A 12,974-nucleotide genomic window follows, 5' to 3' on the forward strand; every position below is an offset into this window, starting at 1 on the left:
TGTGGACGCCGCCCGCGCGCCCATCTGCCCGCCGGGGGCATTCCCATAATACGTCCCGTTTTCCAAACGGGCGTATAAAATGGTGGAAAAAAAGATTTATGTTTTCTTTTCCATTTTTATAATATATTTTATATTATATATAACACGATCTTATTCATGTAGAATCTACTCTACTGAATATTTATATAGATCAAACGCCCTATATGGATTGCAACAATATTTTCAAATTGACATTATTAAATTTATGTCATAAAAAGAAATAAATACTGTCATCCGAAACAAAATAACGAATGACGCGCAGATTGAATGCAGTGAAACTTATCACTTTTACTTTACTTTTTTACATGTCAGATTTTAAAACAAAAACGGTTTTGTCTTAGATTTTTCTAAATAGTGCATGATAATAGTGTGGATGTTCTCCAACAAAGTCGTCAGTGTGGATGTTCTCATTTTAATAATGTTGTTTGTTTTGAACAAAATATCGTCAGATATCCTTAAAAATAGCAAAATAAAACAATGATTGACTATTATGCTAGTCACTGATATTAAATGAGCGTCAAATCTGTCCTCATTTCACGAAAATACGGTCAAAACTCACTTTCTTAGACAAAAGTGTGGTACAGCTCATACCCTCTTTGCTAACTGTTCGCGTTTTCAAGCAAAAACCAAGCTATACGTACAATATGGAACACTACCGCAGAATAGTATACTCCAGGCCGGGTACGGTGCTCTTTATCTCGAGTCGAAAGCTGCAGTAATAAAGAAGTTACAAGACATTTTTGACCTGAATCGACGTAAATTTGTGTGTGGTCAGCTCATTTGCGCTGGGTTTTGATGACGTTGCATTCTTGGTTTCCCCACCGTGTTTTCATATAAAATTATTTTCATACATATTCTTATATAAGAAGAACGTATATTTTAACATGTTTTCGAAAAACAATGTAACGAATCATCTGTAAACCATTTAGATTCAAGTTAAAGGCAAATATAGATGAAGTCTTTTATTTATTTTTTTTTTCATTTTCAACCAAATCTGAAATGTAAATGACCCTTAATCTCTAGAAAAAAAGGAGGTTCGTACCCATAGACACTTCCTTTTATATTTATATAGCACTAGCATTGATATTTTTACGGCGTCTCCCATCTATAAAATACGCTGTCGTTGAAAAATAAAATCTGACATATATATTTAAGAAATATGATCTGATTTAACATTGTTTTAAATAACGCTGTCTTTAAGTATAATATGTGTAAAAGACCTAGGCACCACCGCCCCCTTCCCAACATCCCCCCCCCCAAAAAAAAAACAACAAGAAGATCGAACAATGTTTTATACGATTTTATAACTTTTACGGCCATAACACATTCTTGTCAAAAAAAAAAAGAAAAAAAAAACAACAAAAAGCAAAGACAAATATCAAACAGGGAAGTCACAAAATACAAATAAACTTGACGAATATATTTTAAAATTTTCTGATTGATGTGTATTATACCTGCTGCCACTACCACGTCCATTCTTATGTCACAAAAATACATACGTAAGTTATTTTGTTTTTTTTTTCTTTTAAACAGCTGTTACATAGGTGTAGGTTTTGAATTATTTTATTCTGAAATGGTCAGTAATTCTTAAAATATTGGCAAAATAGGAAGTTTGTAAAATTAAAAAAAAAAGATAGTGGCAATCAGCGTGGTACAGGTATTTTGCCGTATTCAAGCAGACATTATTCATTTTAATATAATTACACAAAAATATGAGTCATATTCCACCAATATATGAAAACTGCTTGCAAAATAAAAAATATGCGAAAGATTAAAATCGCATGATAATTATACCTTGTAATTACAAAAAGAAAATACCCGTAATTCAAAACGCAATTATAGCCTTATCAGTGTTATAAACGTCTGTGTTGTTTTAACGTTCCTTGTTAGAGGCAAGTTTATTACAGGTCCAATAAAAGGATTTATGCGTGATGCATATAACATTTTATTACTTCTATAAACTATCATTCAATAGGATTACAGTATAGAAATAAGTTTTATGTAAAATTATCTTGAATTGAACATGTACAATAAATTATGAAAGTAAGTTAATCACGACGACATTTATGATAACTGAAAAGATCATGAAACCAGCTAAAATTTTCACGAAAACAAAAATATATCATTAAGTTACTGAAGTAAAATTCAATTCTGTTTTAAATGCAGATATTATTTACATTGCAAAAACATTCTTATACACAAAAATGCTCCGGACATTATTAAATATTCCAGCTTTAATTTGATTAAGGCGGACCTTGAATTTATTTACTAAAAATTATTAAGTAAAATATATACAAAAAATTCTGTATTTTACCTTTTTACGACAGTATGCATTTGTGATCCAAGGGTCGTTAGGAAAGCTATCTCTTTTAATGTTTAATTGACATAATTGGCATAATTGACACTGATATTTAAATGTATATGAAATAAGGTGAGAACAACAATATAAGAAGAAATGCGCGTCTCTTTCTTTTTAGAACCGAAATATTAATTGCAATATTTAATTGCATTTCTTATATTGTTAATTTGTGATATTAACACAAAATGAATTACTGGCGAAGTAAAATTACTTTAAATGATTAAATCATTACTTTAACGTTTTGATAACAATACCGCATGTTCACGCGGCATACTATAATATCGTCTGCTTATGACGCTACAACAACAACTTCGCGCTGAAGTTAATTTTTCTTCGAAATTAGTGAAAATAAACTGTCTGAGAACGAATCAAATTTTTATTTCACAAAAATGAAATAAATATCATTCAAAAGATAAATTCAATGAGAGTAGGAAAGTTCTTGCACCTAAGCTTTCATATCAATGGTTTTATAAAAAAAATGCTTTGAAGAAACGCATGTATGAGATTTTTGCACATTTTATATGGAAAAAAGAAGGGAAAAAATGATGAAATGATTGCATCAAACTTCATGCGAAGAACGAATCAAAAATTAAGATAAAATTTAATTTGAAAAAACCTTGTGTTGAATGAAATGTTGAACTTTGGTAATATTTTTGCACCTAAGGTTTCTTATTTTTAGTAATTTTGTTATTAAGTAAAATGTGTACATGCCCTTCTTATTTCTATATAGAAAATCTGACCGCTATCGATTAGTGGCCGGAGGAATATTCTTCGGTATGTAGAAGCAGTAAAAATAAAGCTAAAGGAATATGTCAAAATGAACATCGTCTAAGTATTTTTTTATTTTGAGAAAAAGCGCGGAAGACACTTTTTACTGCGGAAGGTATCGACATTGACGCTGCAACTTATTAATCATCAAAATGATCAACAAACAAGAAATATCTTTAAAAATGATGGTCGGCGAATTGTAATAAGGAAAGCAGTTTATGAATTTTTCATCTAACATTCATCTTTCATCTAACATTTTTCAAATTGCAAAACTAAACACCGCACTTTAACAATTTAAATGGTTCTCTTTTAATTTTTCGCAAAGGTTTCGTAGGGTTGCAATTTTGTTTCGTTTATCCTTAGACGAATAATTACAGCAGTAGTTTGATGAAGATTCATGGAGCGGTTCATGAGAAGAGGCCATTAAGCGTGTTTATATTTTTAGCTAAATTGGTCGCTATCCACATTTGTAACAAAATAGCAGGAGACCTTACGATATTGTTACACATCGAGTTTGATAAAAATCCATTACATTTTAGTGGTTAATGCGAAGAAAGGCATATCTACTTTTAGCTATAGTGGTCCCTAATAGGGCCCAAGTTCCTATATAAATAAATTTGGAAGAGGACCTTATAATGATGCTCCAGACCAAGTATGACAAAGATCTACCAAGCTCTTCATGAGACGCTGTATAAAGGCATTTCTAGTTTTAGCTCTAGCAGCCCCTAAAATGAGAAAGAATCAATTAAAGGATTTTTTTATTTATTATTTTTATCTATTTCTAAAATAGGCCAACTGATCCCGCTTTAACAAATGCATATTCGCTATTCATAAATCTTTGGACAATGACGTCACACCTATAAAAAAGTGAAGGTCAAGCAAAGCATTCAATTGTAATTATTTCAATATTTCTGTTTCATTAGCAAAGTTTGACCGTAGTCATATCACATAGATAAACTGTATGCAGCGTACCTTCATTTCAGTGTAATGAGATTCAGTCATTATATAGCATATATATAATGAAACATATTTCAACTGAGTTCAATATTTGTATACCATACTAAAGAAAAATATTCATATATAATAAATCAGTTAAATAATTTATAACAAATATATCAAAGCAAACAAGTACTCATTTTAATGTGCAATCTGAATAAGTCACAAAAGCAAAAAAACCTTTTCATATACAGACGACAATTGTAACAAGGAAAATCTTTTAAAAAGCACTTCTCTACATAAAAGACTCTTATCACACCCTTATTCATGTGATACGCAGACCGTATTCAGCTCTTTCTTTAATTTGATATATGTTGGTATTTGAACAGGTTTTTATCATATTTATTAAACTTACTTATCATTTTGAGATATATCAATATTCTTGCTAAATATACTGAGTCGAAGTTAGCTTTAAAACTGTGGAACAACGTCGTTTAGGATAAACGCTTTGTCTACATTTCACTCAGCGTAGCACAATCAACAGAGTGAAAGAAATTGACACTCTCGTCCAATCAGGCAGAGTGTTGCATAAATCTTCCATTTTGATAAATTATCTATAATGCGTTATCAAGCAGTTTGATTTGCAAACTGAAGTCACGTGGCATAAGTAACGAAAACGAATTTAGACGGCGTCGCCGAAAAAGAATGACAAACACTTCTTTGTTTGTTACGGAGTTTCCTTTTTCTGCATCTTGCAGCAACTTTCGTACTCGTGGGTTTAGTTTGCCTTTGGAATGCCATGACGTCATTTTATTAACTAATACTTTCCTTACATACGAGAAGTTGATAAAGTGTTTAAAATGAATGAGAAAATGATATTATTATCAGTCGTTTAAAATTTTAATTTAAACAGGAAACTTTTTATCACTCGCTTTTCATGTATTTTTTATTAGAATAAAATTGTGGGTTTTTTTCTGATTTGACGTAGATCCGCTTATAGTACCGGGAAATAAATATCAATGAAAGAATTCCAGACTCAGGCATGATACGGGATTGAATTTCAACACAATGCAATACGGAATTTATTTTTAGATATTTTTTTTACTTGTATAATACAAGACATGGTTTTACTGAATTCTTGTAGGTTATAGCTGCATTTCTCGATTTTGCTAAGTATTTTAGGTTAAGGAAGCCACAAATGAAAATTATTTATTACATAGTACACTATATGTATGGGTTTTATCACCACGTCCCTGGCAGTAGCGTTTTACGGAACCACCTACATTCCCGTGAAAAAGTTTGATACCGGCGACGGTAAGTCATCTTTTAGATAAATACAAACGTCAGTCTATAGATATGATAAAATGTTCACATTCTTTGAACATACAAAACTAATAATGATGTATATTTTTTTTTCTTGCTGTACGAAATTCCACAGACAAAAGTTAGAACATCTAACCTCCGAAATTTTACCAAGTCACAATGCTGGATGGATCACTGTTTATCACAGGTGAGAAATATTAGCTTATATATAAGAAACTATGAAAATCTTCTTCTCTGAATCAGTAATAACTAGAGCCTTGATATTTGGCTTGTGATATCAGATTTGTAATGTTTACTAGTATTGTTCAAATTATTGTCCCAGGTTCAAACATGTGTGTGACTTGTATATAACATAGGCTAACATAGAAGAAACCTAACTCTGTACTTAAACAAACACACTTGAAGCCTTGTGCACAGGTGAGCGTTTGGGGTCAATTACCCTCTTGTCCCTGTAATTGCTTGATGGATTTGCTTCAAACTTAAAATTTTTATTCCTTATCATCACCCACTACAACTGGCATAAGGGTCATAACTCTCACACCAATATTTTATGAATTATCCCCCTTTTTACTTAGAATTTCGGGTTAAAGTTTTGGTGCACTTTAACTCTATCTCATTTATTACTAAACGGATTTGATTCAAACTTTAAATAATTGTTCCACATCCTCACCCACATTATATGACACAAGGTACATAACTCTGGTACCAATTTTTCATGAATAATGCCCCCTTTTTACATAACATTTCAGGTTAAAGTTTTGATGCACTTTCACTCTTTATCTGTTATTACCAAACGGATTTGATTCAAACTTAAAATAGTTGTAGCACATCATCACCCACATCACATGGCATGAGGGCCACAACTCTGGCACCAATATTTCATGACATATTCCCCCTTTTTGCTTAGAATTTTAGGTAAATGTTGGTGCACCTTCACTTTATCTGTGGTATTACTTAATTAATATGATTAAAACTTATCATCATATGACACAAGGTCAATAGTTCTGGCACAAATATTTAGTGACTTATGTCCCTTTTTTATTTTGTTTACTATGAGTTTAAGTTTAATTTTGATGCTTTTTCACTATATATCTATTGTTACTAAATGGATTTTATTCAAACTCAAAACGGTGGTTCCACATGGTCACAAACATCATATGTTCATGATGCTGGCACCAAAATGCTATGAGTTATACCCCTTTTTACTAGAATTTCAGGTTCAAGTTGTGATGCACTTCTGTTCTATCTCACTTATTTGATTTAAACTTCAAATTGTTGCTCTACATTATTAGCCACATGATATTACACAATGTCCTGGTGCATTACGGTTATATAGCAAATGTGCTTCCGTAGTATAGTCGAAATAAGTCCCTAATAAATAGACCCTAATTTTGTTTCCATTTTTCGCTCATTTGCGCGTTAACCGGGGGCCAAATGGGCATTATTTCACTCGTGGAATGAATTTTACATAAAATAAGACACTTTCCATATATATATATATATATAGAATATTCGCATATTTTTGAGTTGTTTACTTGAAAACTAAAGTAGGGTATTTATTCTGCAGACCGCTGTCTGAAATGCGACAATTGTAGGATACCTGACTTCAGTTGACTTATATTTAACTGCATATTATTCAACACCCCTTTTCTTTTCGTTTTATTGACGCAGATGCATGGATATCTTGTGGAAAATAAGTCTACGACGGAGTGAAAATCTAGAAACTGTATCAAAATTGTTCTGAAGTAGCTAAACTTTATATGAAACAAAGAACTATTTCTTTAATGGTATATAGCCTTACTTTTGCAGAAATTTCTATGAATGCTATGAGTTATACCCCTTTTTACTAGAATTTCAGGTTCAAGTTGTGATGCACTTCTGTTCTTTTGTTGTTGGATTTAATGTCGCACCGACACATAATAGGTCATATGGCGACTTTCCAGCTTTAATGGTGGAGGAAGACCCCAGGTGCCCCTCCGTGCATTATTTCATCACGAGCAGGCACCTGGGTAGAACCACCGACCTTCCGTAAGCCAGCTGGATGGCTTCCTAGCATGAAGAATTCAATGCCACACTTCTGTTCTACTAGTATCTCACTTATTTGATGAAAATTTCAAATAGTTACTCTACATTATTAGCCAATGTCCTGGTGCATTACGGTTACATAGAAAAATCTGACTCTCTTCCATATTTATTTAAAGGTAACTTGATTTGTCAAAACAACAACAGAATTGTTTCATTTAAATCTACAGGGTAAATCAGAAAATGGATCATGAAAACTTTGCTTTTGCTAATCTTTATTTCAGAAACGCATTTATTCTATTAATTGTTGAAAAAAAGTTTAGATATAGCAATGTTTACCAAACGTTTCCTAAAGGTCCTGCATAGTCCTCTGTCAAATATTTTTGTCCAAATGCTTCGTTTGGCACTGAGTCAGCTGTGCGATTTAGGGTCTTTTAGTCTTCTTTGCTATTCACAGTCCAAAGGTACACATTGTGTCGTATTAAAACGATGTTGAAACTAATGTAGTTTGCTTTGCAATTTATCCAGAATTTCTGGAATTTAATGTTCAAGTGTAGATCAAAGTTGTTATTAACATTATGTATATCAATTTATGTTACAGGAAACCTCACAGTGATTCCAATAGCAAAGAAGATATTTCAGTATATGGGATGTAAGGAATTTACTCAGCGGCTGGGCAACAGGGAGGTATACATGTTAGTGATTTTCCAGACTTATTATTTCAACTGGGGACCATACGCCGCTGCACACTAGTGTATCATTGAAGGTTCCATGTGCACCGCCGTATGAACACATCTGCGGATGTCTCTAAACTCCTTTTGGAACTTGTAGCATATATAAATGTTGAGTTCTGCTTAACCCGTGGGTAGTGGGCTTGTAGCATGTCAATAAACAGGCTCAATAAAACCGAGCCTGCAACATTTCCATTTATGTCGGGTTGAGTGACCTGTAGAGTTTCCACTTTTCTATGTAGGTATTTACAGTATAATCAGTATACAATCAGTGAACATTTCTGTCATTTGTGTTCATGTCTTTCTTTTAAAGGCCGTTTGAAGTCCCTTTTTGTTATTTTTATAAATGACAATGTACTAAAAAAAACTGCCAAAGCACGTATTTCACTTACAGATTTGGATTATTCGGTTTAAAGGCAGATTCTGCCGACAACCTGGTTCTCAATGGTATTGGGGTGATTCTGGCAGTTATAAGGTAAGTCAGAGTAAAAATATCGAAGCAACTGAAAATACAGTGCAGCTCTACCAATTATCTTCATGTTTATAACGATTTTGCAATATTCTAAAGAATGTATCCACGACAGACCAATATATTTTAGCTCCTTGGAACAAACCCAGTACCTTTGATAAGTTGAGTCCAGCAATTAAACGGATCTTGTAGATAAATGTGATTTTCTAAAGTTTATGCACAGCTTCCATGATCATGACACTAAGAGTAAAATGTTTGTTTCAAATCTTCCATGATCTTAATCTTTTACTTAATTCGATACAGAATCAAATCAGAAAACAAAATATTAAGCAAACATTTCTGCAACGAAACTGACTTTAAACATTTCGTGTCACGTAATCACTTCACAGATCAGTGCTTAGTATTTATGAACTCATTTTTTTACAATCTGTTCAGCTAATGTGTAAAAGATCAATTTTAAAGCGTGAAAAGAAACAATTGGGAATATATTGAATTTCCAACTGAAAACCTGATCAATCAGTTTTATAAAATATGCAACTCCAGTTTTCTGGATTATGAGAATGTGTCTTTTTTATGTTAATAAATTACTGAAATGGTGTTCATAGTTTTCTAAGCGTTGTACCTATCACAGTAAATAACAAAAATTAAAATTTAATGCTTTGATTTTTATCTACTCAATTACTTCATCCGTCAGCCTGTCACTGTGGGAATGCAAATTCTTCGCAAAACAAGATTTAACTATTTGTTTGTTCAGTTTTCTTATCTATGAGGTAAATATTTGCAATCCAAAATTAGATTAAACATTTTGAAAGTTGTTGTTCGTTATAAAGCGCAATTTTAAATCAAAAGTGATCATGAAAATCCAAAACGATGTACATGTATGTTCACTTTTCCAAGGGTGTTCTGTTGTCGTTGATAGCGGGGTTGTTATACGGTCAGACGTTCACTCCATATCTTTATGTACAAAACAACTACGACAATTCAAGCCAAAATGGTAGGTTTATCCAAGAATAATTGCATGGCACATATGTCTCGGTTGCAGAGAACGGGCTTCCGGTGTTGAGCTTATACTTGTTTTATCATGTTGAGATTTACTCTCAAAAACCATGCGTTGCACAATGTGCAGAAATTCCCTTCAAATTTTACTGAATATTTAAGCATATCTATTCTGTAAAAAGCTCCGATTTAGATCTAGCTGGTGAGCAGCAGGCGATAAGGACCTAGGGCAAGATCGCTGTTGTAAGCAAAATACAACAACGCATGGAGTGCAGAAGCAGCGTGCTGAAGAACACTGAAAAGATCCCTGGTAGTAAAACCACACGCAATTTAAGTAAGTTAATGCTGACAAACCGTTTGGTTTTCTTTTTTGGGTTTTTATTTATTCGTATTTCGTTTGGTCTGGCTGGCAAATGCATGCCGCTGCACGTTACCGCATGGAGAGATTTGTTGTAAGAATACTTATAGCATAGTATATTCTGACCCAAGATATTTTCATAGAGAGCAAAATCAATTATAATCAATTATAAAGTTAACTGTTTCATTTAACACTTTTTATGTACTTTTCTACGGACTACGGGCAAAGAACGCATCTAAAAGTTTAGACACATTTAACTGACATTCTTAACGTCCTTTCCAATTTCAGAAACCCTAAAGTTTATTGACGAAAAAACAGTAGATGCTACAAAAGATCTGTAGAAAAAGAAACGACTATTTCGTCATTTTTCTTGTGAATGTTTAAGCAAGTTTTCTCACGGTTGTGTGTAATTAATATTTTGTGCCAAATCTACTAGTATAAAATAACATCGTGTAATTAAGACATACTTAGTTGATGTAGAGCAGACGACAACCGACAACTCTATGTTCTGATATGATTTGTACTGATATCAAAATTTGAATTACTGTTTACCTTCCAAAAACTTTTAATATCTCTCGTTTTACATTGTCACTTTAAAAATATACTGCACAATTCTAGTAGTTGATATTCTGCTAGAGTCATAATATCTATACAAATTATTAAAAAATGTGCTGGGTCTGTATTATATGATCTTACACTAAACTAAATGTTAAAATGTGCATTGTGTGATATATCGTTATGCTTATATCAGTGAATTCATAAGCCGCATGTAATTTTATCTAAAATATTAACATTTAATAGGTATTTGCATACATGTATATGATTGTTTAACTACATAAACATGTATATGTGAGCCCAAAATAAATTACTTAATCTTATAGATCTGAATCTGATTTCCGCTGTTACAGTTACTCAGGTACAGCATGTTTTTGTCTTCATCATAGCACAGTGCCAAACAGAGGTCAACACCGTCCTTCCTTTCGAGAATATTCTTCAGTCTTTTACCTTTTGGTGATACTAGTTGTATATTACTCTTGGAATAGCTGCACACCAGCACGTGCCCATCTTCACAAACAACAAGGTCTCTAGGATCCATAAAGTCCAAATCTTTGTATGTAGCGAGTACTTGTCCGTCAAATGTAAGCTTGTTCACAGAGTTAGCTTTGGAATTTGACACGTATATTATCTCGTCACCACTACTTACGGCAACATAGAGAGGATAATCAAACAACGCTGTCGCAGTATTGTCAGTAGTAATACAATGGAGAACTTTGCCCTGAAGAGTTAAAGTCTCAACTTTAGGGACACCTTCGAATGACACAACAAGCTTGTCATTGCTATATGCTATTCCGCGACAGCTTCCATTAACCTTAATGAAGCGACCTTTACATAGACTTTGTCTGAACGACAGGAATTGAATCTTCCTTTCAAAGGTAAGGGAAACTGCAATTTCCTCGTTTGGAACGAGAGTCAAATCCCAGGGTGGCGGTACATCTATCTCCGAGGTAAGTGCACCACGTGTGATATCAATCAGCTTTACCTTGTTGTTAAACCAGTCAGTACATGCGAGCGTTGTATCGTTCAGTGTGACTATACCTGATATATAACAATCCCTTCCGTCTGAGGATGACTTGACATTGATGACCCCTTCTTGTTTTGGTATGGCATTAACGATGCTTCTTTTTGTCGGCGTTTTTCTCTGCTGTTGAGCAATATTTCGAACTTTAATTTCTCCGAGTGGGCTACATTTGGATACTACATTGTTGATAACTTGACTTCTTTTTGAATTGAAAATTTCAATTTTGGACCTTCTATCAATTGCAGACAGTTGACCTTCTAATGTTTTTAAAGATGACCCTGCTTTTCTCGCCTTTACAAACATGTTAGTTGATTGCTCCGACTGCGATGTAAGCTGTGCATGAATAATATCTAGCTCTTTCGCCATGTGTTTAAAATCTTCAGCCATCTTCTTATTCATATTAGTGTTTTCTTGCTTTATTGTGTCACATTTGTCAAGCAGTTGTTGCTCCATTCTGTCCAGATAATCATTGATCTCCTTTCTAAATGTTCTTATATCATTTACAGTTTCTACATAAGCTTTGTCTGCTTCTGTTTCAGCCCTATCAATGTCCTCACTTGTTAAGTTCACAATGGACTGGAGTCGACTGATTTCGCGAACTAGTGCAATTAATTCACTCCCTTTAAGAAACGCCTCAGCGATATCTGGAATGTAATCAACTTTACATGATTTGTGCTCAAGAATCATACAGTCTCCAAAACCAACAATCGCATGCTGCTTACAGAAGAATTTCACAATTTCAGTTGCATGTTTTTCACAGATTTCCGTACAGACGGATGTAGGTGCTTGATGCACGTTTGTTTGCATGTTTTGTTAGGCCAAAATCACGTGGTTTCTGCTCAGTGTAACCTTGCGGTGATACGTGATACATGTTGTACATAGGTATTCCTTACAATTTTGACAAAATCCCTCCGCTTCCACGTGTTGTCCATCATTACAACATGGCTGACAGAAAATTTTAGATTGTTTCGTGAAACCTCCAGGAGAATTCTCCTTCCGACCAGATACTTCCATTTTCCGTCCTTTACACCTTTAAGATTCGCTCCAAATAGTAACCCGAGTATGTTATCGTTTTTTAATGTTTAATCAAACAGATAATCATGACAATATCCACAACCCTATAATTAGTTTAGGTAGATGATTCGCCGTTTGACCGCCACTGTCCGTTTTAAACGACTTCTTGTTCTCACAGTCTTCTCTTAAGTTTTGTTTTCAAATGGTTTTGCTCTATGAATATAAAAGCTGACAGTGTCAGGAATAGAAAAGGCGTTTAGGTGACTCTTTTCATGGAAATGTTATTTAAAATCTAAATTAAATTTTAAAAAAAACTATCCGAAGATAAAATCGTTCTGCAGATTTTGATTCGACATTAAAGAAACGAATGAAATGTTAAT

The 12,974-nt window shown here is 33.3% G+C and overlaps 1 protein-coding gene across 1 annotated transcript; it reads right to left on the reverse strand.

The window, feature by feature from the left end:
• Positions 1-10,866: 10,866 nt before the first annotated feature.
• On the reverse strand, positions 10,867-12,387 carry LOC123558765 (uncharacterized). Its single transcript, XM_045350632.2, has one exon. The coding sequence runs from the start codon at positions 12,385-12,387 to the stop codon at positions 10,867-10,869; it is 1,521 nt and encodes a 506-aa protein (XP_045206567.2).
• Between the last annotated feature and the right edge of the window lie 587 nt (positions 12,388-12,974).

This window comes from Mercenaria mercenaria, chromosome 5, assembly GCF_021730395.1.
Source record: "Mercenaria mercenaria strain notata chromosome 5, MADL_Memer_1, whole genome shotgun sequence".
Taxonomy (NCBI): Eukaryota; Metazoa; Mollusca; class Bivalvia; order Venerida; family Veneridae; genus Mercenaria; species Mercenaria mercenaria.

Coding starts and splice junctions, on each gene's coding strand:
- LOC123558765 (XM_045350632.2), bottom strand. CDS start 12,387: ATGCAAACAAACGTGCATCAAGCACCTACATCCGTCTGTACGGAAATC.